The sequence below is a fragment of the Crotalus tigris genome, unplaced genomic scaffold (assembly GCF_016545835.1).
Source record: "Crotalus tigris isolate CLP2741 ecotype Arizona unplaced genomic scaffold, ASM1654583v1 scf7180000019007.31208882:3723066, whole genome shotgun sequence".
Taxonomy (NCBI): Eukaryota; Metazoa; Chordata; class Lepidosauria; order Squamata; family Viperidae; genus Crotalus; species Crotalus tigris.
In genome coordinates this window covers 2,151,110-2,179,077 of record NW_024097321.1, presented here as the reverse complement: position 1 = coordinate 2,179,077, position 27,968 = coordinate 2,151,110, and the positions used below count along the sequence as shown (strand labels likewise).

The 27,968-nt window shown below is 37.1% G+C and overlaps 1 protein-coding gene across 5 annotated transcripts in view; it reads right to left on the bottom strand.

Annotated features, from left to right (window-relative positions):
• The window catches only part of ARID1B (AT-rich interaction domain 1B), a 403,965-nt gene that overhangs the window by 13,774 nt on the left and 362,223 nt on the right, over positions 1–27,968 (bottom strand). For 4 of the 5 annotated variants that reach the window (XM_039358272.1, XM_039358273.1, XM_039358274.1 and 1 more), the window contains 7 exons: positions 21,946–22,052; positions 21,022–21,180; positions 12,677–12,886; positions 10,929–11,133; positions 4,598–4,736; positions 3,010–3,182; positions 526–676 (listed from right to left, as the gene is read on the bottom strand). In XM_039358272.1, the coding sequence (XP_039214206.1) occupies positions 526–676; positions 3,010–3,182; positions 4,598–4,736; positions 10,929–11,133; positions 12,677–12,886; positions 21,022–21,180; positions 21,946–22,052 (1,144 nt within the window). The remainder of the gene's footprint in view (positions 1–525; positions 677–3,009; positions 3,183–4,597; positions 4,737–10,928; positions 11,134–12,676; positions 12,887–21,021; positions 21,181–21,945; positions 22,053–27,968) is intronic. The other variant, XM_039358275.1, reaches the window with a different exon arrangement.

Here is a 27,968-nt window from a genome sequence, read left to right as displayed (position 1 = left end):
TTATATTGGGAAGGACACTGAACTATTTGAATGGGAGATACAGTTGAATATATATTTATATATGCATTCCCACCCTGCTCCAATTAATCAACAAAGTTTGACTTTATTGAGGTTGGGATGTATTAAATGACTATTCTGGAAATGAGAATCTGTTTGTTTACGTAGAATTTTGTATTTCGCTACAACAGCCAGCACAAAACCATCAGAAAAAGGTGCAATTTCCCAGAGCTGGTTCATTAAGCATACACACGCACACAACACACACACAGAACAGTAATGCTGAAATCTGATTAAGCAAAAAAAAAAAAAAAATCAAATATAGCCCTCTATAGACAAGGAGAGTCCTTATTCATCACACACTCACTTTCTTACACAAAATAGACTCAGTCTCTATTAGTGGTTTTGCTCTCGCTGATTTTCTGAAAAGCAATAAATGGCTCAACTAAATGGTCTGTTAGAAGGACAGTGACAATGTAGAATCTTTTCACCATTTTTCTCTGCCTTTTGAAGCTGATGAAATCTCACCTCCGATCATAACCACTTCCATAGGGAAACTGTTGGCGTTGGCCGATGCCCATATTGGACATAGTTCCAGCAGGACTCTGGCTGTACATATCCTGCATACCACTGTTGGGCATTTGTCCAGGGGCCATGAAGGTTTCACTATTTCCAGGCACTATGAAAGAAGAAGGAAGGAAGGAAGGAAATAGCATAACTATATTATTTGAAAGGTATATGATTAAGAAATATTAAATACCACTGATGTTCAGAGAACTGAAACAGAATAATCCAACGAATAGTATTAGAGCTGAGGAGATACTTACTTCAGCAGTAGTGCCGTTATAATGCTACTGTGTTTTACAATTTTTATTTATTTATTTATGAGACTTATATACTGCTTTAAGTGCAAGCACTCTCTAAGCGGTGTACACCAGTAAGCAATGTATATATATATTTACATTGCCCCCAACAATCTGGGTCCTCATTTTACCTACCCCGGAAAGATGGAAGGCTGAGTCAACCTTGAGCCGGTGAGATTTGAACCGCTGAGCTGCTAAACACAGTCAGCTAAAGTGGCCTGCAGTACTGCACTCTAACTGCTGCGCCACATCTATACTCTAAACACATTGTACTTTATAATTTAAAACCCAAATAAACATCTCAAGAAATTTTTGAGTTCTCTACTTTTTGTCTCAAGAAAGAGTCTATTACTAACCTCCAAATCTTCACTGGATCAATATATCAGTATTATGATCTCAGCAATTTTTGTTCTCTAAGATCAGCCTATAAATGAAATGAGTATTTCCATACCTATTTGTGTAATGAATTTGGAAAGGGAGATATCTAAATACCTACTGGCTACTGTACAATGGATACTTTCTAAAATATCAATCTACCCATAAATAAGTTTTTTCTCCCTCTTGGAGGTGACATAAAACACAAATCTTTTCAGTTTTTGATGTTGGCTTTGGAACACTGCATCCAGAAAAACTGTAAGTGACCAGGACTGGTAAATCTGGGTACTAAATAAAAATGTTTTTCCCAAGTTCTTTACAGCTTTTGATATGCTCATTTTAAATTTGTGCTTTAACACTGAAAATGCTGCTGTTCTTATTTTATTGATTTACTTGTTTTATTGCTCTATTATTTATTTCTGCTTTCAGATTCCTAACTGGAAGTCACTTTGGAAATCTCCTTGGGACTTAAGAGTAATAAATGATTTTACAGATGCAGAATATTGTCTAGTATAAATCACGACTTAGTCATTATCTCTCATCCTGAAGTATACTACAAGGTTTTTGTGAATATAAAATAGTTGTTGTAACTGTATATACAGATGCTTACTTACATACTGTACATACATAAATAGAATCTAACCATGAAAGGTACTCTAGAGAGGCATTTTTGTTCAGGTTTTGTGAAATAATTGAGTCCTATTGTACAGTCAGAATTTTGCTAAAGTTTCAGTATGACTTTTTTGTATTTTTATGTATGTATGTTATGACTCTTTACATATGACTTTTAAAGGGATTTGAATCTCAATAGTCATAATTTAAATGATCTATTTAACTCAAATCTCTACATATTTTAGACACCGCTGAGACATGTGACATAGATCTAAAAATGTAGCAGTTGGAGCAAGTTCCCATAATGTGGAACTGTTGCAAGAGATCCTTACTTCCCTGTCAAAGAAGTTTTTCCCAAGAATGTTATAGGGCACAGACACATTTTTAAACCATTACATAAACTCATGTATAGCATGCCGATTTATTCCAGCAAACTTCCTGTAGTAGTCCTATCTTATCTAAATGAAATAACACAATGACAATTGGTGATTACATTAAGATTTAGACTAAAATAATATATGTCATAACATTGTATGTACCAATGAAGGAGAATATTTGTAGCTCAGAGTTGAAATGAGGGGTCCTTGGTGCCCTTAGAGCTTGCTTGTTTTCTTGCAGACATTTCATTACCCTAACTAGATAACATCATCAGTGCTAGTAAGGAGTGCTATTTACCGTCAGTTTATATTCTGGGGTCCAGACAAGCAAGACACCAGAATATAAACCGACAGCAAACAGCACTCCTTACTAGCATTGATGATGTTACCTGGTTAGGGTAATGAAACGCCTGCAAGAAATTACAAGCAAGCTCAGAGAGCACCAAGGACCCAACATTGTATGTCTTACTAAACTGGCTTGTATATTATATAATCTGAGTTTACCAAATCCTGTTGCTTACAGAAAAGTAATTGGCCTAAGTTGAGAGTATTGGTATAATTCAAACAATATAATTATTAAAACTCTTCCATATAATTTTCTGTATCATAAAAGGAACTTCTTAAACTTATTGGCAAAAATTCTCTGCACTAATCTCTTAACTTCCAAAACAATAATACAGTTACTTATGAAAGACAGAGAAAAGCAGAGATGGAGAAACCCATCTAGGAACTGATATACACAAACATACAGACAGTCTATGCCCCCACCCCCCGCAAGGAGATACCTTTTCTCATCCCACCAAAAGGATCCTTGTTTGGCTCATACGGCATCCTTCCCATCATATCTGGCATATTCATTGATTGCTGATAGGGTGCATTTGGAGTCATGGAGTTCCGCTTTGGGTATGTGGAATCACTTATATCCGAAAAGGGATCATGTACACTGACTGAACTATTTCTAAAGAGATAGAACATAAAAAGACATTTGAGTTATAGAGACACAGTTATAGATGAGCAATGCCTGATCAGGTGGTGATCCATAAGTTCAGAAAGTTAAACTGTTGTGAAAATCACCACTGTTGACTTAGCAGAATATGATATATAAGATAGCCAAAGTATGTAGAACAAGTGTTCAAGTACCTCATTTCTACCTGAGCCAAGAAGTTCAGAGTGGCATATGAGGAGAACACCTATTTGTCCAAGGGCCATAAAATAAACTTCATAGCAGAGCTGGGATTTGAACAAAGGTTTCTTAAATTCAATCCAGCAGTCTAATCATCTCAACATAGTGCCCCCTTTCCATCATTTATATGCATCACAGATCAATTCTTCGTTTCAGAACTTAATTTATATCAAGAGTATTATGCCTTATGAAATGGCACTGTATGATTAATTTATTCATTTTAATTGCACCAATATTAAACATATGGATATAAGCAGATAACCTTTTACATTTAGTTGGCAGATCACTGATCATATCCAACCTCTGATCATTGAATATTCCCCCAAGAATTATCTCCAAAGAAATACCCTTTTGTATGTATGGATTGAAATAACACATATGGACAACAATGGGCAATTTTTAAAATCAGTGAGTAGGGTTGTACATGGATGTGCCTGTGTGTTGGCAGATAAACAGTTCAAATTGTGCACAAACGATTATTTTTGAAGTTTTTTTTTCAAAATCAGATGCTGCAGGAAATAATGGAGAAGTCCTTTTAGGGAAAAAAATTGAACTGTATTTAGTTCTCTTCAATGGGATTAAGCCATGATAATGGCTTACTTGGAATTGCTTGTTAATTTTCTCCATTTTTTCTGGTTGTTTTTGCATACATCTGGACATAGTTGCACACATATCTGTATATACACACAAAGAGTTCTACAGTGAAAAAGCAGAAGCTTCATCCTGCAAACTCATATAAAATTAATCTTAAGGCAAAGCTTTTTTACATTTTTAGTTAATCAATGCAGCCTCGAACCAAAGACTGAAGAGTTTGTGTCTATTTATGTATCGAGCAAATTGAAATTAAAAGCAACGTTTTCACACATCAGATTGAATCTCTGCATTTTCAGATCCCATACCTCTCCTTTTTTTTTCATTCCTGGTCAGGGGGAGGGGTGAGATTGACAATATGGTGGCAAAGAAAGATGGGGTAACTGCCACTCACCATCAATGATGTCATGGGCAGCATCCAAGAAATGCCCGTGACACTCATTTTCCAGATACCAATAATATTTCCCACAACATGTTGCATTTTGAGTCACAGGAAAATGCAACATCCCTGAAAGAGAGAGAAGGTGTCTGGATTTGGGGCAGTGACTGTACTTGCCAAAGCACAGATCCAATATCCTGAAAGGCTCTAAGAAAAGTACCTGCTGCTCTGTGTAGGTGTCATCTGTCCGTGAGGCGTAGATGCTGGTGTTGGAGGCTTGAGGTCACTTGGCACTTCTGTCATAGAATTGCTCCCCGTAGACTGGGGGGTCTGTGGACCCTGAAGAGAACCCGAGTTAGCTGAAAAAATTTTTTTAAAAAGGGGAAAGGAAGGAAAAAATATCAGGTGTGAACTCTCTCATGTGGAAAAAGAAAACCGAGACAACGGAGAAGAGAGGTATTTGTGAAGAGAGCGCATTTATTTTATTTGAATATACCTTGTAGATGAGATATGATTGATTTTATTAAATTCTGCTTTGGTTAAAAATTCATCATTAAATGCTGCTTAAGCAAAAATTGTCCAACAGGGCAGATATAATGGAATTGTACAGGTTCCCTGTATCCGAAATGCTAAATTCCTTTCAAAATATACTTAACTTGCAAGAAAAATACACTCCCAGACCATAACAGAAAAGTCCAGAAACACCAAATTAATGTTCTTGGATCATTTTTGTGGAATCCTGGTTGGTCTCTGAGGTTGGTTGTTTTCTTGCAGACATTTTATTTCCCAACTAGGTAACATCTTCAGTGCTGGAGGAAGTGGGATTAGCTCTTGTTTATATACAGTAGCTTGCCCTGTCAGTGTTGGCTGGAGTACTGTTTACCATTTGATTGTTTGTCTGAGCTGATAGTTCCAAACTCAAGACAAACTCAATTCAAGTTGGATCTTTTCCTTAGAAGTGCTTCCAGAGTCTCAAGCACAGCATCATGTAGCAAAATAAAGCACCAACCCTTATATTTATAGGGTCTTATAAAGGAGAAAGTTTGGCAAAGTTAGTGATTCTAAGGTCTTGATATGAGGAGATCCCAATATATATATATCATGTGGATTCATAAATACTTAGGATGAAGCTGATGGAGTAATCTCTCTGCCAGGCAATCAAATGTCTAAATTAGCTCTTAAAATGTGGGCTTTTTTTCCTCTGATGAGAATAGCTTGTCTGTTCACTAATTGCTCCCTAAAATATGGTGAGAATAGTTTTTTCTGCTTCAACAGCTTAGAAAAAAGAGCTGTAAATCATATATCTGCCACAAAAGATCTATTATGTTGCACATTTTCTATATAACAGGTTATCAAGCCAAGCTACTTATTTACTTTATAATATTTATAACCTGTCCCAATCCTAAAGGTCAAAAGAAACAATACAAACTAACTGAAAACAATTACAAGAAATCATCCCAAACCTAAATATGATAGGCACTGCTAAAACTAAACTTTCTAAATGCTAAATGTATTCTGAAATAGAACTGCTTTAATTTGAGTATGAAATACTAGGAGGGTTGGGCTGTGGGTACCTTTGGGAGGAGGATATGCGGAGAAGAGCTGTCATCTGCTGCAGGTCCCAGGCCCTTCACAAAACTGGATGACCTGGCTAGATAGCAAAGACAATTCTGGCAAGGGATGATTGGATAAGTCCCAGGGTTGTGCTATAAAGATCATGACCACCACTCTGAAATTAGTTGGGTAATCAATGCAGCAACTTCAAAGTATGTGTTACTTTAGTCCAGGGGTGACCAAACCTGGCAACTTTAAGATCTGCAGACTTCAATTCCTAGAATTCTGGGAGTTGAGATCACAAGTCTTAAAGTGGTCAAGGTTGAACTCCCCTGGTTTAGTCTTTAATTTTCTTTCCTGGGCCTTATGTCAGCTCCCTTCTATTAAAACAGTGTTTCTCAACCTTGACAATTTTAAGGCATGTGGAATTCTGGGCGTTGAAGTCCACATGCCTTAAAATTGTCAAGGTTGAGAAACACTGTATTAAAAGAACAGAGCAACATATGTTGCACAACTATCCCGTCCTTGAAATTTACCACTAGAATGAAGAATATATAGTTTGACAAGATAAACATCTAGGTATGGAAAGAATGAGATGAGGTTCCTTCAAATAGATGAATCTCAATTCTACTGTATCTCAGAAGCATCCAACTGGACTTGTTGGCTTCACTACTGTGCAGTTGTACCCTGAGGCTTGCACAGAATCCACTGCAATTTCCAAAACACAATTGCACTACAATGCCTGTCCTTTTTATTTGTACTGTCTCAAATATCCAGTTGATAATACCAGAGAGGGAAGAAGAGGTGTGTGTGTGTGTGTGTGTGTGTGTAGTGAATGAAAGCTTTTCCATTGCCCAGCAATTCCCCCCCTCCCGCCGCCAAATTGGAAGAAACAAATAAATACATGAATGTAGCCTCTTGGAACTCTATTAATAGGAGGCCTAACATGCTCTCTAGGATATCCCTACCTTTTGCCAGAAGCTACAAATGTATAAGCTAAAGTAAACAATGGAAAGGTTACTGAAGGTTAAGTACATTCACATACTTCAGTCTTAACAGCCAGACACCATGCTGGGAAGATAATTTACACAGCATGAACTCGGTGCCCTAATTCTGAGGGGGGGGGAGGGGAAGGAGGGAAAAGCAGTGGGAGGTTTACTAAGAAACGTCACATGTCCACCGTGAATGAAGGTCAATCAAAGGGCACCTTTGTTTATAACCCAGCCCCTTTCCTCATTTATCTTCCGCTGGGGATTCCCTAGTTGGCTGCCTGCCAGATTTTGTGACATCACCTGTCAGCTAATAATAGAAATGCAGTCAGCCACCTGCCAGCAAAGATAGATGGATTTTTGGTTACAGACTGACTAATTAAAAGACTGCTTTAGCCCTTGGTGTTCCCTCTGCTTGTTTCTCAGCTGCCAAGGAAGCCCTGTGCTCTCTGTAAACTGAGGCTCAAACTTTTCCAAAATAAGCCTGCTGAGAACATTGGAATTATAGAAATGTTGGGGGGGGGGGAAATTTGGCTCATTTCCTTCAGACTGTTGAAATGAAATGCAAAAACAATTCGGCCTGAGTTAAGAAGTGGGCTCAAGACTTCTGGAATTTCAAAGGATGGAAACATGTTTGCAAAGTTGACTTTTAATGATATATTTGGTACCGGAACTTTTGTCCGCTAGTGATGGCGCTTGTTAAGTAAGTGATTTCATGACCTTTTTTGGTTGCAGTCATTAAATGAATCACGTTGTCGTTAAGTGAACTGTGCAGTTGTTAAGCAAAAATGACTTTGCTGGTTGGAGGGCCCCCTCCCCGGGAACAGCATAAATGCCAATCATATGATCCTGAAGCACTGCAACCGTTTATAATTTCCTGCCGGTTGCCAATTTCGATCGTGTGACTACAGGGACGCTCGTGAGGTGAGACTTTACCAGTGCCCATGTTATTTTTCTGCTCAGAGAAGAGATGCTGGAAACAAGGGAAGAGGTTTGCTTGGGCTCTGGGTGTATATTGATGCGCATGTTTCTGCTCAATTTTTATTTGTGTCTTTTATTTGTGTCTGGGATGCTTAGATGTTGGTGCATGGTTTATGTAGCATTGGAATTTGGGGGCAGTTTATTACCTAGGGCAGGGGTCCTCAAACTTGGCCACTTTAAGACTTGTGGACTTCAACTCCCATGGCTGGCTGGGGAATTCTGGGAGTTGAAGTCCACAAGTCTTAAAGTGGCCAAGTTTGAGGACCCCTGCCTAGGGCCTTTCTGAGGTGATATGTGCATTTTGCATTATTGTTGTTGTTGTTGTCTTTACTGAATGTGGAGGATATTTGGGTGTTTTGTCTGTCATGCACGTTTCTCTGAAGATCCCCAGTTTGCGTTTGATTAAATGGATACAGAGTAAAAACTGAGTCTCAAAAGAGCATGAAGCTTGTTCTCTTACCTCTATGTTGTTATTATTATTTTTCATGAGAAAGTTAATTTTCTTTGAGCAGGCATTTTGTGAATATAGCCATGTCCACCATGGCAGGTATTTATGAATGGGAAAGTGCCACCATGGTAGCATGTTTTGTGCCCTGATGCTTTTTTCAGCATTGCAAATTAGCACGTAGTAAGGTGAAATTCAATTATAGATCCAGCAGTAAGTTAGGAAGAATATGGAAAACATAATTTGCAAACACACTCTATTCTCCCCTTCAGTATATACTGAAGAGAATTCTGCTTAGTAATTGACTTTTTATGAATAAATTGTGATTCAAAGAACTGAAAGCTGAAACACTAACAGCCTTCTATTTCCTTTCTTCAAGCACCATTATGCATTGTTAACTCTCTTCATATATTTTGCACTGTCAGTGTGTCCCTAAATTGCTTGTACAGAACAAGTATTGAAAATTAGGAGACTAATCCTTATATATTTTGTAAAAACCCTAACTCAGCAGTAAAATCTATGAACAACAACTCATATTTGGTGAAATTTTTCCCAGATGTAATCATGTTTTTGTTTTGAAAAACGAGTTTTCACTTGGTCTAAATATATCTTTCTGAACAAAATATAATATTGATAAGATCTTTAAATATGGGCTAAATGTTTACACCATGAACGCTGACATTTCTCTGCTTTACTATGTATTCAAAGTAAAGCTAGATTTTCCATTTGAAATCTGTTTACTTCAGGCTGTTAAGAGAGTATTGAGGTGTAAACAGTTATGATGAAAAGTAAATATTGGCACATTGGTTTAACTATATGGAAAAAAAAACATTCCTAACACTGATTCTTTTTGTTTATGGAATATCCATCTAAATTAAAGTGTTCCAGCACCATCACTGACACAATAGGGCTTTCACAGATATTACAGTAATGGAATTGCTATTATTCAATTTATCCCAGTATTTTAAGTTTGTTGTTTCACTCCTCAGCATATTTCCTGTGGTTACTTCCATTGCAACAAAAAGCTAGTAATCTACAACAAATGTTTTCATAGTATTTCTGCTGGAAAAATAGCTCTCATCTCTGGAAAGTAATATTTAAAAGACTGATAGCTTTATTAAGACATAAACTTTCTTCGACTGAAGCCCACTTCATTATAAGAAATAAATATTGCTCTCAGTTGGCAAATATATATTTATAGGTGGGTGTGTACATACATCCAGAACATACTTAAATATTTTCCTAAGGCACACAGTAATCCACAGTAATATTAATTTCAGAATGAATAAAATCCAATTTTATGAATAATTGTTTAGTTTGGGAATTTTCCATTGCTGCCTATAAGCGAAGTATTTTTGTTGAAATACGGTCACCTTGCCAGACAAAAGAACTCAGAGATCTAAGTGCTCTTCAGTCAGTTTCCCAGTGTTCAGTGTTATTTTTCTATTCTTTTAAAGGAAACAGACCTGTTTGTTCCTGTTCACAAGCGCTAGACTATAATATATTGGAGGAACAACTGAATGAGCCCTTAATGACCAAATAAAATAACAGGTTAACTGAGTTATATTACAATAGGACTATCGATGGATAGCCCCATCATTTTAGTCTCTCTCTTTAAACTTCTAGCACGTATTTTTTACAACATGTTACATTTTTATGGCCTATGGTAGACTTCCTTACTATGTTTCCTCTCCTTCCTTGGGCCTCTCAGAGTGCTCTAGAAATTTCTTTCTTTCTTTCTTTCTTTCTTTCTTTCTTTCTTTCTTTCTTTCTTTCTTTCTTTCTTTCTTTCTTTCTTTCTTTCTCTCTCTCTCTGGAATATTCTGCTACTTTTATGTATTATTTCATTTTTCCATGATCCCTGTTTGGTCTTCCTATTTTTATTTATCTGCAATTTGCTGCCTCTTTTCTCTTGCTTTCACGTTTTCTAATGCTACCTAATAGTTCTATTCCCAGGTTTCTATCATCTCCAGAACAAACAAACAAACAAAAACCCTAAATATTTGTCCAGGTCTCTGTGATATCAAAGCAGCTCAGCAAATCACTGCCCCAAACTTCACCACCAACAGTAAAACATTTTTTGTCAACATTAAATATCAATGAAAATAAAATGTTATGAATAAGAAACGCAAAAACAACAGACGTCCATAGAAAGATTTTACTATATGCTGTAAAGCACTGGTTGGAACAATACCATTAGAATTTTGCAGCGCTAAAAAAGTTTAATAAAAATGGAAATACAGCCTGATTCTGCTTCAGTAATGTGGAGTTCATTTTACCTCCATCAGGAATTAGCAGTCAACATTTTTAATAGTTATTAATGGAGCTAAATTTAACATGCAGAATGTTGGTACAGATTTGACAGATATTTGTTCGTGTCAATATGAATATATGCAAATCCTTTAAGAGATCTGTTGACATAGGTAATCAAGAACTCCTAAAATATTCCTCATTTATGAGCTTCAGAAATTAATTAGGAATATCTACATGTGGCAGATGTTTTTATGAGATTTAAGTTGTTTAGTAACTCCATCTCCTGTGCATTTTTTAAAAAAGATTATTTCTGTAGTTTTTCAACTTACCAGGAGATGGCGGCTGAATCTTAGCTTGTTTCTTAGTATCTCCGGTGCTGAAGACTTCTGGAGGGGGTTCCTCCCCTCGTTCAATCTTGCATTCAAAGGCAAAGAGGTATTGAATATATTGTTTTTTCAAGGAGCTGGCTGCACTGCTCGAAGTGCCAACGTTTAAGCTGGTAGACAGTTCACGCCACTTCTTATTTTTATTAACCTAGGAAATGAAGGAAGGAACTAAGACACAAATAAATAAAATAGCAGGTTGAGTGAACTGTAGCAAAATGGATTGATAAAAAAACCTGAAGACAGGAAAGGGAAAAATCTACATGTAATGTCTTAAAAAAAAAACGTTTAATGCCCATTATTCTCACACTTAATAATGCATAAATGTTATCTGCACTTATCAAACCATTAAAAAAAACTTACTTTAGCTATATAAAATGCTTTGCTAGAACATCATTTACATCTCTACTTTTTTATGCTTTCAGTGAGCTTGCAATGTGTAGTATGAGCAAATTTATCTTATATACTTTGTTCCTTTGACACACAAATATACAGTGAGTGTTTTTCTTAAAAAAAATCAGCTTTTAAAAACAAATTTTAAATGGCAAGAATAAATATATTATTGAAGTGCTTTAACATTGATGCAAAGAATGGTTTTCTTGTTCAAAATAGCTGCTCCAGGTTTGTTCAGCTGGTATTTCTGGTTCAGGGGCTAAAACTGCAGGTCCTTTATAAGGGAGACAACACTCACTATGCAGAAGATGCAATATGAATTTTCAAAAACATTTCTACAGAGATGAATTTCTACTACTGAATGAGATGAATTCTATTGATAATGTATGACACTAAAATTCTAAGAGTTTCTTAAATAAAATTGGATTATGTATGAAGACCAAAAGATGTATGCTGTATGCATCCTTTATGTAAGTCCATTATAGCATATTATCTCCACCTTCCTGTTATGTCTAGATGGTTAAAAAAAACTAACAAAATATGCACCTATATATTTTCTCGATTATAGCATACACAGCTATATGCATTTTTTTTCTGTATGTACAGTATATTTGAAATCACATTTATATGAATCAGTCATTATTTACAAGATGTTCCATATTGGTGCACAAAATTATAATCAGTGATTAGGTGATATTTATATAAGCAGCCTCATTTCATTGATTATGCATGAAGATGAAATTCATTCTCATCTCTTTTTTTCTAGCAAAATTTCAACACAGCCAGTTTGGAACAGCAAGTTAAGGCACTGGTTGGAATTCAGGGGACCATGAATTCTAGTCCTGTCTTAGGCAAAAAGCCAACTGGGTGACACTGGGCCAGTCACTCCCTCTCAGCCGTAGGATGGAGGCAATGGCAAACTTGAAAAAAACTTTGCTAAAAAACTGCAGGGACTTGTCATCATTTTTAATATGTACCACCGGAACACTGTTATTTGGGGGGATGGAGTTAGATGGGACGATTAAGAAACCCAATAAGGTAATCGTATCCTTTTATTTTAACACCTTTCTTGAGATTACACATTCTGAATTCTGAATGGATAGTCTTGCCGTTCTGGATTAGGAGGTTCTCTGCACTATGTTTAAATGTTATTCTTGAAGCTAGAGGTACTCTGTCTTGAATCTTTTGAAATATGCAGATTAGAATAATGTTAAATTGCATTTCAAGGATACTCTCTACTTTTGCCTGCAAAGGGAAGATTAAAGCCATTTGACAATCTGGCATCACTCACAATCACTCACCTGGGCTAAGCCTCCAATCTCCTTTACACAAACATAGAGTCTAAAAAGATCCAGTGGTTTCTTGCCAACAGCAGGGAGACCAGCTACAGGTGTTCCCCTTTCTTCCATGAAGTTGAGATAGCGATCCACCCAAACTTTCCGCTCTGGCTCAGTTCCCAGCTCATACATTTTGGTGATCTTCTCCCCAGTTGTGTTGGAGGAACTTGATTTCTAAAGCAAATACATTTCAAAAAGAAAGTTGGGGAAGGGAAGGAGAAGGGAAATGGTAGTAAGAAACTAAGACAACGTAGACAAAGGAGGATGTTAAACTAAAGCTATCACACGACAGACAGGAATGAAGGCTACTAGTTCAGGCACAAACAATACATTCTGTCCACATGTTGCATTTCATTTGTAAAACAAGGGCCCAAACTCCCAATTTTATTGTTTTCATATTAATTCAGATAAGCTTTAGATCTCAGAAGGCAAGTTTCTGATGATGCCTGAAGTTAGTAATAATTTCACTCTATTAAAAAATGAAGCCCTGAAACACAAGATAATTCTAACGTTTACATTCAAATCAGTTCTGCTGTAATTAGAATGAAAAGAAATCTAGTCCTTCACACCATTACTGAAGCAAACAAGGAAACTTAAATTAGCAGTAACTTCATAATACTATTCACCATAATTCCTAATTCTTATGTAAAAAAACACATAGTTAAAATACTGTTTCCTGATTTATTAACCTTGAATTTGATAACTGAATTAAGCATCATTGCACAGTTCCTTTTCCATATACCTCTTTATCTCACTTCCCTATTATCTCTATGAGGTTAAAAATGTTTAAGAAATGTTCAAGCAATCAGAATAGCTGTTTATTATCTGCCAAAGTTTCACATTCATTTTATTTCTCTTTGTTGTTTGACTTCTTTTTCCATCATCAATAACATTATATTCATCATTATCACGTGTAGGAGAATTCCTAAACTATGACCTGTAACTTTATCTCAAAAAGAGTTTCTCTTTCTACTAATTTTAACTCTTGGAAAAATCAGTGCCTTTGGCATTGGAAACTAAGCACATGGTATTCTTTTTCAGGATGAATTAGCTTTTTAAAGACTATTTTTAGACAACTATTTAAAGACTTGCAGAATAATAATCGAAAACTGTCCTGACTGTGATAGTATAAAGAAGGAATTCTATGCTATAGGTGGAGGCAAGGAAAGAAAGAAATACACGAGTATCAATAAGCTATCTGTAATTAAAGCAACTGGATTATAATTGAGGTTAAATTAAATTAGATCAGAATTAGTTTTTGCCTACATCTTGCCTACTTTTTTTAATCTATCCTTGTCCACTTTTTGGAAGATGCTCATTCTACTCAAAGACCTATGCTGCTTTTGGCCTGAAAAATATTGCACACCCCTACACTAATGGTGCATCAATGTTAGATGTGGGGTTGACTATGAAGTCAATGGTGCCAGGGTAGTATGTGTTCCATGATTTTTTTTAAAAAAGTCATGTCCTGTCATGTCCGCCTCTAGGAAATGGTGCTCATCTCAGTTTCTTAGCCGAGGGAGCCAGCATTGTCTGAAGACACTTCTCTGGTCATGTGGTCAGCATAACGATATGGTGAGGTGTGCACAGAACACTGTTACTTCCTCACCGAAGTGTTACCTATTTATCTGCTTGCATTTGCATGCTTTCAAACTGCTAAGTTGGCAGGAGCTGGAGCAAGGACAGGACCTCACCTCGCCATGTGGTGCTTGGGTTTCAAACTGCCAACCTTCTGATCAACAAGCCCAGTGTCTTAATCCCTACGCCACCATACCCCTGGGTTCTATGGCATAAATGCTAAACACAGGACTAAAGCATTGCATGGTGATGAATGTAGGCTGCCATCCATATCCAGACACTGAAGCTTATTCTTACATCATTCAGTAAATATGTAATATCAGAAATAGTTTTATCTCTTGTGTTATTCTGTGGAATTTTGTAGGCGTTTGAAGAAGAAGGAGTGCTATCTTCTTCAACTCATCTATCTTCCAGGCTATTCCAGTAAAAACAAACAAACAAAAAAAACCACACTCCAACCCAATTCCACTTCCTTCAATTCAAAATTTCTCTTGGCTCCAATGCCTCTACGAATAGAAGTTCTAAGTTTCCATTTCTATGCCTGGCATAGTTATAACTGTAATCTAGTCTGTTGATTTGCAGAAAACGAGTAATTACGTGCCTCAAGCACATTTGTCTGTACATTCTAGTTGGTTGCAAAACTGGATTCTCAGATTCATAAAGACCCAAAATTTGGAATGTCATCTGGCTTGAACATGAAACATAAATATTTACTAGACATTTAGATCCAGATTTTTTATTATTTCAAGTGATCACAGTATTTGTAAGGCCAGCCAGAGGCCATTTCCCCACGAATGGTTTAAACATCTAGCATCATCTAGCCATTATTAAGTGATATAAAGCTTGTCCCCATTATTGTTATTCTGGCAGAATTATGGTTGGATGATTTAGAAGGCAGTATAAGCTGCTAGCAGGAAAACGAGCAGAGTTGAACATTTCTAGGTCACATTGATTTCACGGGAGATTTAAAATAAACTTAGAATTCTTTCGCTGAATTTTATGTAGACTGGGTCCATGGCTTTTAATTACTAAATCAGCCTGCCTTTAAAGCTTTTTACCTTACACACAGAATTCTAATTTATTCACTGTAATGCTTCTTGGCTGTCGCAGTGTCTATCACATTGTGAAATAAAGGACAATGTCAGATCTCCTTTTAGCATATTTAACTATGGGACAATTATTAATTAACACAACTGAATTTGCTGTACTAGATGCGAACAAAGAACTGCAGTAGAAGAACGTCCTAGCACAAAGCATAGTGTCATACAACGTGGTTGCATTTCTTAATTCAGAAGGATGCTATTTCCTTCATGTATCTGTCATTCGAAGCACTATGTAGCAACCTTTTTTTTTTTTTTTAAGAAAACCATTTGCTTTGGAAAAGAAACAAAAAGAATTCCAGCTATGTTGCAGATATTAAATGTTCTTTCGAAAAGGTCACTTTCAAGCTGGAATCCAGTTTTCCCTGTGCTGTTTTGAACAATAATTCAGAGAGCTGACAAAAATGTATAGCCTCCTGAACAACAAAATATTGTAGCTAATATCAGTATTGTTCATTAGTTTTTGTATTTCCTCACTTGTGATATCACCTGTTTTATAATATCACAAATGTTATTTAAGTTTAAGACAATCCATAATAATTTTGCACTCTGCTCCTGAACCAATTGCCTATTACGAGGAACATTCAGACTGAATGGCCAAATAGAGGCTTTCAATTTTACACAGTGAAATACTTCTTGTTACAACACTAAATCATCCAAGAATGGAAAGTAGCTTAAAATCTTTTCTTTGCTGGACATTTGTACTGTCTACATACATAAAGAAAAGTCACTTTTCAATGAGATGGTGCAGGCCACAAAGTGACAACTTAATCTGAAAACATCACAATTTACAGAAGGTAAGAAGGACTTCTCACTGCAGGAGCTTTCAGGCTGTCAAGCACAGTGAAGTGGTGCAATTTTCTTTTAAAATGAAATATTAACTTTGAGAAGAAAAAAGAGGATATCTTCCAATAGAAAGCTTGATTTTCTACTGCTTAAGCCCTACAGCAAAAGACATTAAAATTTCACATTTTGCACATGCTAGTGTTCAGTCAAGCACAAATTACAGGAGCCTCATATGGCCAGATTGAACTGAAAGTCCACGTTCCCTTAAAGGGAAGTCTTTTATTTTATAAGGTTTATTATACCCTAAAACTATTAAACTATAAACTAAATTCAGTTTAACAATCAATGCTGAAATAAATAGTAAAAAACAAATACCAACCACACGTGGATTTATTTGATACACAATAAATACTTTTGAGAGGCTAAAAAATATCCTGGTGCATGATGCAAAATTATTAAGAATTTTTGGCAGAAAATCAACACATCATATTGGGCTACATTCAATGCTGCCATCATATAAGGCTACATTCAATGCTGAAGGACCACCAGCTCCCTACAACAAATTCTGGCCTGCTTGGTAAACACAGAGAAAGAAGAGGAATGAGTTATCCCATTTCTTCAATGGAAATGAGGCATGATACGATGAGATATAACTTATAACTTCTACATCTAATATATTTTAACCAGTATTTTTTATATCACTCAAGGCTATAAAACTATGTTAATAGAGAGAATATTTCTGTATTCTATAACGTAATTTATATACTTGGGATTGAATTTACAAATAGTCCTCATTTACTGACTGTCTTATTTAGTGACTATTCACTGTTATGAGATGAGAGCCAGTTTGGTGATGAGAGCTAGTCTGGTCTTAACGGTTAAGGTGCTGGCCTAGAACCAGGAGACTGTGAACCGTACTCCCACCTTAGGCACGAAAAACTGCCTGGGTGTCTCTGGGTCAGCCACTCTCTCTCAGCCCAACCCACTTCACACGGTTGTTGTTGTGGGAAAAATAGGAGAGGAAGGAATATTAGCTATCTTCGTTGCCTTGAGTTATTTATACACAAACATAAATGTGGGATGAAAATCAAATAAATAAATAGAAAAAATAACTTTGCAAACCAATCCTCACATTTACTACCCTTGCAGTCTGTAAAAGAAAAGGAAAGGTCAAATAAAATCATAAGCACAGTCATGGTTTAACTTAGTGATCTCTTCACTTAAGAATCAAGTTGCCAGTCCCAATTGTGGTTGCTAAATTAGGACTACTTGTACTAGCCCAAGTTGGCGTATTCATATAAGGTGTTGCAAAGACTGCACTATGGTCTTTGCATGTGTACATGAAAGACATTTCAGCTAAACTTTGTATATTGTGACAATGTGACACACTGTATAGAGCAGTGGTAGCGAACCTATGGCATGCATGCCAGAGGCGGCACTCGGAGTCCTCTCTGTGGGCACACATGCCCATTGCCCCAGCCTTGCCTCCCCCGTGATCCCCTCACCAGCAGCCCCCCTGGAGGAGAGTTGCCCCTGAGCGTGGCCCACGCAGAGTAGCGTAGCCAAGGACATGGCAACTAGGCAGCATAGACAAGACTCTGCCCTCACACCCCATCGTACACAGTTGATGCTGCGGGGCATGAACAGAGCTTGTGGCCGCCATGGTGCTGCTGGGCTGCCTGGTGATCTGCGGTGGGTCCTGGAGGCAGTGAATGGCCCTGTGGGCAGGCGGGGTGGGGGTGGGGCAGGGGGTGGAGTGGGGCGGGGCCAGTTTTTGGGCACTCTGTCTCTAAAAGGTTCACCATCACTGGTATAGAGAAAATACCGTTATTAGAAAGAGAATACATTTTTAAGATCTTGTTTTTAGCTATGAATATCCTGCTGTGAATACTGCATCTTCCTCACTCTAAGAGTCCTGATTATTTTCCATCAGTTTGGAATTTGTATCTGTTATTTGTACTGTTCAAAGTGCAATACAGACAGAATGCCAAACCCAGCTGCTGATTATTCTGTATATTATTGTTACCCTAATCATTGCTTATAATTACTATTACAGACATTTGCTACTCTCTCTATATATTAGGTGTCCATCCGTTAGATGCAGGGCTTTTAATATTAATTGTTAATTATAATTATTAACCTGCTCAGGAATTTACTCTAATTTTTGTATTAATAATGGGTTCTTATTGTGACCAACAATTGCATATTTTGAAAAAGATATATACTGTAATTGCCCTGGTAGCAAACAGAAGTTAGTTAATTTAGAAATATATTTATTTAAATATTTATTAAATTTATGTGCCACCCATCTCATCTAGAGTATTGAGTAATACAAATATATCTAGTGATGTTCACATGAGCACTGTAGTCTGAGACTTTTCTTTCAAATAATTTTCACTGAAATCAAAGGAGAATTGTGACACACGTTTTCTACTTTCCTAAGTCCTTTCACAATGTTGCCCTTTGTTAAAGTTTTGAAATAATTTCTAAAAACTCTAGAACACAACACTTACTCCAATTGAAAATAGAAAGGCAATTCCTTCCATTTCCTCTTTCAAAAAAAAAAAAAAAATCTGAAGTGGTTCTCTTTAATTATTGTAGAAACAGAAATATGCATTTCTAATACTCTCCCCGGGGACATATAATAGCTAAAAAAGCACATGGATGCATATTTTTTCCTCAAAGATCTTTTACATTTCCCCCCAAAAATTGTTTTAAAGGATTGATATTCTGTGCACTTAATGTATCCCCATCTAATATAATAACCCACAGTTTGTAGAGCTATTTTTGAGCATGGAGGGAGCATACACCAGAAAGATGCCTTCTGAGACTCACAGCCATTGTTCTGAAGGATTCAAACTTTGCTAAATAATTTCTATTCTTTTGCCTCTCCTCAGGTTCCTTTCTGTTACTGCTGATGTTTTTACACGAAAGGATTATGAGCATAGATGTAAAAAAATAATAATCTGATGATCATTAATACTGGGTTTTTAATTGCATTTATAATATCTTTGGAGAGAGAGAGAGAGAGAGAGAGAGAGAGAGAGAGAGAGAGAAGGTGATTGGAAGTTTCCAAGACATCAAGTATCCCAAGCTTCACCTGAAAAACTAGAAATTATAATTAACCTAAAGATGTCAAGGAAACAGATCTGGAAAACAGAGCAGCCCTCTTTTCCTCCATAAAGTTTAACTAGTCTTTTCATAAAATAAAGGTAGACCTTGAGTTACGACCTTTCATTTAGTGATTGTTTGAAGTTACAGCAGCACTGAAACAGTGACCATTTTATACACATATTTTGATCACGTGATCAAAATTTGGATGCTTGGCAACTGACTCATATTTATGACGGTTGCAGCATCCCAGGATCTTGTAGATCCCCTTTTGTGATCTTCTGACAAGCAAAGTCAATGGGGAGGCCAGATTCGCTTTACAACCATGTAACTAACTTAACAACTGCAGTGATTCACTATACAACTGTGGCAAGAAAAGTTGTAAAATGAGGCAAAATTTACTTAACAACTGTTTCACTTAGCAAGAGAAATTTTGGGCTCAACTGTGGTCATACGTTGAGGATTACGTGTAGTATGCCCAAAATGCAATTGCCAGAACTCCCAGTAAGAAAGGTGTGGAGAATTCCAGGAGTTGTGATTTTCTTCATAACATCAGCTATATTACATTTGTGAACATTAAGCTGGAGAGGCTGATCTTCTGTACATGTTATCATGTCAGAATATTCCTTGATTTTTTTTGCCAAAAGTGAGCAATTATATGGAGTGGGTCACAGCATTTTTTTTTTTTAGTGTATAGGTAAATTACTTTTTAAAGATGGCAGTATGGCATGAGCTAGATTTGGAATGCTGATTTTGGAGGCCTCTCAACACCTTTTTACTCATGCATCTACAAGGTGAAAATACATAATTTTTAAAAAAGAAAATACTGCAGAAAAATAATGTTTCATTTTACACATTGTCTTTCATTCTTGTCTTCTCACACGTTATTTCCATTAAATGTCACACAAAAATCAAGATGTTGTTAAAGCACTCTCCTGAACTTTGTACCAAATTAGTGACACCTTTCAGCATTCCTGTTATCACACAGCAAAAATTTCTTAAAACCAGAAATATTTTTCTTAATGTTACAATATAAAGTAGTTGAGGAAAATTAGTTAAGCTTTGGTATCTGAAATCTTTGTAACAAACAATGTTCTTGTTAAAATGCTGTCTAAAAACTATATTTACATCTTGTAAGAGTTTGCCTATTCCAAAAATAACTTTCTAATGTGGCAAGTACATTTGGCTGCTCAGAAATTATTATCTATGTTGTTCTGCAATGCACACAAGAACAACAATGTTTTTAAACCAGAAGAATTGAATTTTTAGATTGCTGTGCTATTTATGACCAATTGAAAATCCCTTTAGTCTGTAAGAGTTTGGACCCCATAACTGAGACAGAATGTCCTGATCAACACAGAAAACATGCTTTGTAAGCTGATGCATTACGAGAGAAAGATTTTCTTCACAACAGCGGCTACATTACAAAGTAAGGCAAGCTTCTTTAATACATTCAATAAATGTCATTTTTTTTTCTTGTTATTGTTTTTTAAAAACTGGGCTGGGCCAAATTTTGCCCTCAGTCAAGCAAGCTCAACTCCCACCTAAATCTGAACGAAAGAAGGGATGAGCTGCACGTAAAGAACCAAGAGCAGAATTTAGCCTCTGCTTACATTAAACAAATCCTTTAGCGGATAAATAATGAACAAAAGAATCTATAAAACAGACAAGCAAGCATTAAAATATTAATAAATACCAAAAAAAACCAAAAAAGCAAAAGCCAGAGCCACTTACAGGGCTTGATGGAGTCTTTGGCCAGCCTGGGCTGCCAATGCTATCACTTTCATCTCCATGAAATGAGGAGATGCTAGCAGAACTTGGGGACATTGGGGAAGGGACTGGCAGGTTGCCTGGGGTTGGGGGCTGAGAAATACCCTGAGAGCTGTAGCTATCCTGTGGTAGAGGAATAAAAAAAGGACAAAGGCAGGGCAAACTTTATTAAAAAGGAAAAAAAAATACATCCAATTTAACACACTGACCATTTTTTAACTATATGAAATATAAACAGAGACACACAGAGAAAAAACACACACGTATAATATACATATGCCTTAAAACAACATTCATCATGTAATCTTGCAATTTGGCTGGATGTTTAGCTTAAGCTGCTATGCCACCATGCTTTCGTCAAGCTAAATGGAGCATCAAGCAGGGGTTTCCCCTCATGAGATAAAGAGAAAGAGAAAGAAAGAAAGAAAGAAAGAAAAGGGAAAAGAAGAAAAAATAAGTAAAATAAAGAAAGCTGGTCATCTTATTTTTATCAAATAAGGAAATCAAGCAAAGGATTAAAGTATGCTGTGGCTGTTGAAACGGCCAAAACGGGAAGCTATAACAGAAGAAAGAAGAAAGATGGCTGCCAAGTACCAAGGCTAAGGTAAGATCCACTTTTTCCCACTTGGGGATTAACTGAAACACACACACCCCTGAAGATTTTATTGAGCTTTATCTCCCTACCCTCCCAAGGTAATGCCATAAGAACTAGTAACTTTCAGATCCAGATAAGGAAAAAAAATAAAAGTCAAACAATAGATTGCACATGAATGGGAAGAAAAACATGCAGGAAAGAACTGAAGGTGCAAGCTCAAATCAGAGAACGAAGGACAATGCTACAGAATTCTGCTGTGCCAAACCAAGAATACATGCAAGGGAAGGAAGTACCTTTTTGCTCTCAGTCTGGGAAGGTCCTTCTTCTTTTCCATCCGGTTTGAGAGGAACAGGCAATTTGGACTCGCCTTGAGTCATCAAGTCTGCAAGACCCATAGGTGCTAATTGAAAACAGGAGACATGATTAAGGATAACTTCCTTCTGTCCCCAATTGATGGCACAAGACGGTCAGAAAAAGAGGATGTTCTTTGTCTTATGGAAACCGGGAAGAGTTTTGTATCTCAGCAAATAGATTTTGAAAATGAATGAAACATTCATTGGGGAAAACAGTTGCACAACTCTTTACAGCCATATATGCCATATTTATTCTGGAAAATGAGGACCAACTTTATTAGGCCCATCTTTGATTTGTGAGCTGGCAAACACTGCTGAAGCTTTAGATGAGTTAGCTCAAATATAAATATGTTCAATTTTATGAGAATTTTTTTTATCAGTCATGCTACTTTCACCTACAGAATTCAGTCACCCATTATGAAACATCAGTACTACTGAAAAGCTATTGTGATTCAATGCATTTACAATAAATGTCAAAATACTGAGTATTCTTGAACAGAATTCCAGACAGCACACTAAAGCACTGGAGACCAAGAAAGCTAGGACTGTAATAAAAGAGAAATGTGTTATTTGTGTATTTAAACTGATTTAAGTGATTCTGATACTCCAAAGATTTACTCCTCCCTTTATTCTCATTCCTAACCTCAAGACTTTTCTTGCAAGAAAACTGGGCATGTGTATCTAACTTTTGCATCCATCAGTCAGTTTACAGATCAGATAGGACTTTACTAGGAGACACAGATACAAATAAATGTCACATCAACTATTGCAATTAATAGATTAAGGCACTGAATTGGAATTTGCAATGCATTATAGTTTCAGAAGTAGAATGAAAGCCTTACAATTACATTAGTAAGCACTCTGTAATAGGCTACCACCAACCTTCTAGTTAACAAACGCCTGGCCTGCAATAGACTTAACTGTGCTACATATTTTAGCAGGTAAATTATTTCATAGATGTCTTTGTGGCTGACATGAACATTCAGCTCTAAAGATGCCAGTTGGGAATACAGTGTAGTGTAATATTGATAATTCTTGTTTAAGTAACACTAATGCAGCAACATCAGAGAAGTATGCCTCAGAAATGTGAGCAATAAGTTATAAGGCCATTGATGCTCATCTTGGAAATGTCCTATTTCAAACTTCAAGAGGAAAAGTAATAGTTGAATCAAAATTATATCTTGCGTTTCTTTTTATAGTATATTCACATATTTAAACAGCAGAAGTGTTTAAGTTAAGTTATTTTCTTGATGAATATCCATAGCCTGAAACTGCATTCCTGAGTCAACCTTCTAATCCCATTCCCATTCTATTTTCATGGTTCTTCTATTTTTGCCTCTTTCTCCTATGATTTTCCTACATTCCATGTTTTGGATTAGGGGCAGGTACCAGTATGGATGACTGATTGATACACACCAACAGATACACACCTGTGTAAAATTCAAGATATAGTTGTGACTATATGTGCTTAATCCTAAAGCACAAATTAAAAAAAGCAACACCTCTTATACTTACAAACATTTTCTAGAAATAACTGAAAACTTTGCTCAACAATGTGACACTGGTGAAGTGGGCGTAGCAGCGCCTGCATTTTCTGTGCTGCATGAGGAAAGTACATCTTCCTTCCCCTGCCCTTACCACTTTCTATAGAGGGATAATCGAGAGCATCCTGTCATATTGCCTGACAGTCTGATTTGGAAACATTACTTCTGCAGACAGGAAGGTAGTGCAGAGTGGTGAGGATGGCAGAAAAGATTATTGGCAGTTCACTCCCTTCTATCTAGGACAGTGGTTCTCAATCTTTTTAATGCCGTGACCCCATAATACAGTTCTCCATGTTGTGGTGACCCCCAAGTGGGTGTGGCCACCAATAAGAGGGAGTAGGACAGCTAGGGAAAAGGGGAAAAAAATGGCAGACAGCGTGGTTTGGCGACCCCCGTGAAATGGTCATTCGACCCCAAATGGGGTCCCGACCCATAGGTTGAGAACCACTGATCTAGGACATAACACATAAGCATTGCTTGAGCAGGGTCCGCAGGATTGTCTGGGACAGTACACATCCTTTTCATGACCTGTTTTCTTTGTTACCTTCTGGGGGGAGGCTCCATGATATCCAAAGCAGAATATCCAGATTCAGTCACAGTTTTGTTCCATATAGTACTAACCTTGTGAACTCTAAAGCTTCCTCCTTCCGTTATGTATTAAAGATGGACAGTGATTAATATTTAGATGTTACTTATATGTAAGGGTGTAAGTATATACATATGTTGTATATAGTGTGTTCCTATGTGTGTTATGTATGTGTACACTTTTGAGAGCAGGCAACAGAATTTCATTTTTAATATGTGCCAATAAAAAAATGACAATAAAAGTTAACTTATCTTAATGGAGATTGCCCATTAGGTTCTTAAGCCATGATGGTTATAAAGTGGATCAACCACATGATTAACCTATTTTTTTGTAGTGGTAATTAAATGAATCACTACATTCATTAAGCAAAACCACTGGCTTTAAGCAATTCAGCAGTCGTTAAACGAACCCATTGTTTGCTTCTGGAGCTTTTTTTGGGGCAGGAAACTGAAAGTAAATGCAGTTTTTTGGCAAAAAAGTCATAAATCACAGTCATGAGACTATGGGATGCTGCAAATGCCCATAAATGAGGTCCGGTTGCAGGCAGTTACCAAGCACCCAAAATGTGCAGGTGACTGCACTGAGGGGAGGGATAAATTTTAGAACTGAGTTGTCAGTACCTTTTGAGGGATTTATAGTGACTTTGAATAGTTGCTAAGGACTGGTCATAAGTTGATGACTACCTGTAGTGTATACTAGACAACCTGTGCCCTGTTGGATCATCATTTCAGATATATTTCCTTACCTAAAAACAGGAACAGAATGACTGTGCGTAGGGCAAAAAGCAGGGAGAGCAGGAGTGACTTCCGATTTCCTGCTGGCTTCCCCATTGAGTTTTCTCATGGGAAGCTGGCAATAAGTACTGCAAACCAACCTTCCTTCCTTTTTCTTTCCCTCCCTCCCTCCCTCCCTTCCTCCCTCGCTTCTTCCCTCACTGTTCCTCCTGTCATTCTGACATTTCCCCCCTCGCTTGAATTTTTTCTAGCTTCCCCATTTACTTTATTGGAACCTTGCAGGAGAAAGTCAGTGGAGATGTCAGCAGGAAGTTGAAAGCCCAAGGCCAACAGGCAGGTAAATGGCTGATGCTCAGTGGGGCAAGGAGTGAGGGGATATGTGGAGGAGCACATCCTTAGAAAGGATGTGTTGGTGTTCACAAGTGATGCTCTGTGAGTTGGAGAGGGTGAACTAATGAAGGGTGCGGGTTGGGAAGTGTGCACCGAGATATGCAAGATGTGCTGTGCAGGACATGCAGGACAGTGCTGAAGAAGAGTTCATGGGGGATAAAAGAAGTGCTGCAATTCCAACTTCCTATCTGTTTCCTCAATGAATTTCCTTGTGGGAAGATGCAATGACATTAGAAATGCTTCTTTCTTTCTTTCTTTCTTTCTTTCTTTCTTTCTTTCTTTCTTTCTTTCTTTCTTTCTTTCTTTCTTTCTTTCTTTCTCTTTCTTTCTTTCTTTCTTTCCTTCTCTTTCTCTTTCTTTCCTTCCTTCTTTCTTTTTCTTTCCCTTCCTTCCTTCTTCCTTTTTCCCCTCATCTCCCCTCTCCAGCAAGTAAAGGTACCTTTGTTAACAAAGTTTTGCCCTATGACATACTGTTTTACCCAGTTCAAGGTTATAGATAAAAGAGTTTTACTACTGTAGATGGAGGTGTAATTCATTCAGTGTTTCCTATAATATCAAAGTCTCACAGCAAATGCTATTAGTAGTTACTTTCTTTTCATTCTTTCTTCAACATATGGCAAAAACTCTCATAACAGAAGGTAAAGGTGTCCCAGGAAAATGTTGCAGGATCCAATCCGGTCACTGGGACCAGAGGTTTCGTCTTCTGAGCTTTCAGACATTCATGCTGGAGCCCATCCTCAGGGAACTTCTCTCTCACTCTGCTAGGGAGAAGCTCCCTGAGGAATGGCTCCAGCACGAATGTCCAAAAGCTCAGAAGACGAAACCTCTGGTCCTGGTGATCGACCCAATCTGGAACAGAAGTTTTGTCTTCTGAGTTTTTGGGACTCATGCTAGAACCCAGACTGGATCCTGCAGTAAAAACACAATCAAGCAGGTTATTTTGGTATCTATTTACAATTCATGTAAAAATCCTGTGTGCCAAAAGAAGAAAAAAAGCTAGTGAAATATGGCAATGATTACAGACCCAGAAGTTTCAGCCGATGGTTACTGGGCTGTTTTGCTTTTCTGCAACAAGGTAATGCAGCATTCCCAGAAGCAGCCAACATGTGGTAGAACAAGCCAAAGGGAAAGGGGGGGGGCTTTAAAAACACTTTGCAGATTGCCCACTACAAAATGATTATTGCACATATCCATGTATTACTATGTTTTAGGAAATAATTAGTTTTAATTACAGCAGTGAGAGAGGGAGCAAGACTCTGGCGGATAAGCTGGCAAGCTTCATGGTGCTAATTTGCTAATATTTTTAGCATCACTTCACTGCAGGTTGAGAGAATGGCTCTGCCAAAAACCCTATCCAGCATGTGCCACAGGAGTATACAGCTAACAATATATTGAATATGGGTCTGTTAACTGCTAGTACCTGTAGGCCAAAGAAGACCAAACTAAAAGGGAGCAAACTTCAGAAATTATAATACAGCTTTCCTACAGCTTTACAAGTAGAACATATTGTTCTTCTCAACTAATGGAATAGCAGAAAACAAAGGGATTTAGAGATCAGGTAAACTTTCCAGTGCATTTTTTTAATGAAATGAGTAAGAAGTACGAAATGCCCTCCCAAAATGGAATATGCTGATTCCAGATCAGAAGACCACCTTGAATATGCCTGCATCTTCTCCACTCCCCCAACCAAATAAGACTATAATGCCAAATTATTTGCAAATTCACTGGTATTAGGTCTAGATAAAGCTGCTGCAAGCCTTCCAAAAGAAGCTTGAACAGTGAGTAACACAAAGAGTGATAATTTCTGCTACTTCTAAATTATTCAAGTAGCCATTTGAATGATTGCACAGGAGCAGAACTATTTGAATGGAAAAGTGTAATCTAAATCTTGGCTGATACTTTATAGAAGAAGAAACATGAGCAATCTATAGCCTCTGAAATTGGTTTATTTCTTGCCTGAGTCAGCAAGAGAGCTTATAAGATATCTGCCACATGTGTTGCCTCTATGAATTATGATGCACATCTGGATACAAGAAAATTGCCATCTGTACTGTGATCCATTGTCCGCAGCTACAACTAGAGCAAAGCTACTGTCATCTTGAGAAAGAACAACTAGTACGGTTTGTAAATAGATAATAAATTCTAACTTTCATGTGGCATTCTCCATCTTTTGCTGCAATGTTCTTTATAAAGTCTCCTGAGTCCCTTTGCTTTCAAGTCCAATGACAAACTGAGGGCATCATTTTGACCCTGTTTCAAGCAGTGAAAGAATGCAATTGTCACTGTTCTGGCAAACTCCAGTGCATACACATTAACAACCCAGCCCATAAAGTGCCAAAAGACACAAAACGTAAAAATGGAAGATAACCGTGACATCTATTACTGAAAAAGCACTGCTGTAGAGAGTGAATAGGCTCCAAGAAATAGCCTTGGGGTTTTTCTAAGTTGAAAGTTGGGATAGTTTAGAAAAGAAAATATGGGTCAAGGTCCTGAATGACCTACATCACACCAAACTTAGCACAGTTAAAGGCAAATACAACATAATTTATACTGCAGTCAAGCTGTCTGTGTTTCTCCCCTATCTTCTGATAAAGATATTGTTGTTGGGGTCAAAAATTGTACTCAATGCTATTGGCAATTCAAGCAACTTTGCTAGAGGCAATAAAAATCCCAATGCATCAGCAATTGAATTATGCGCATTAGATTTAT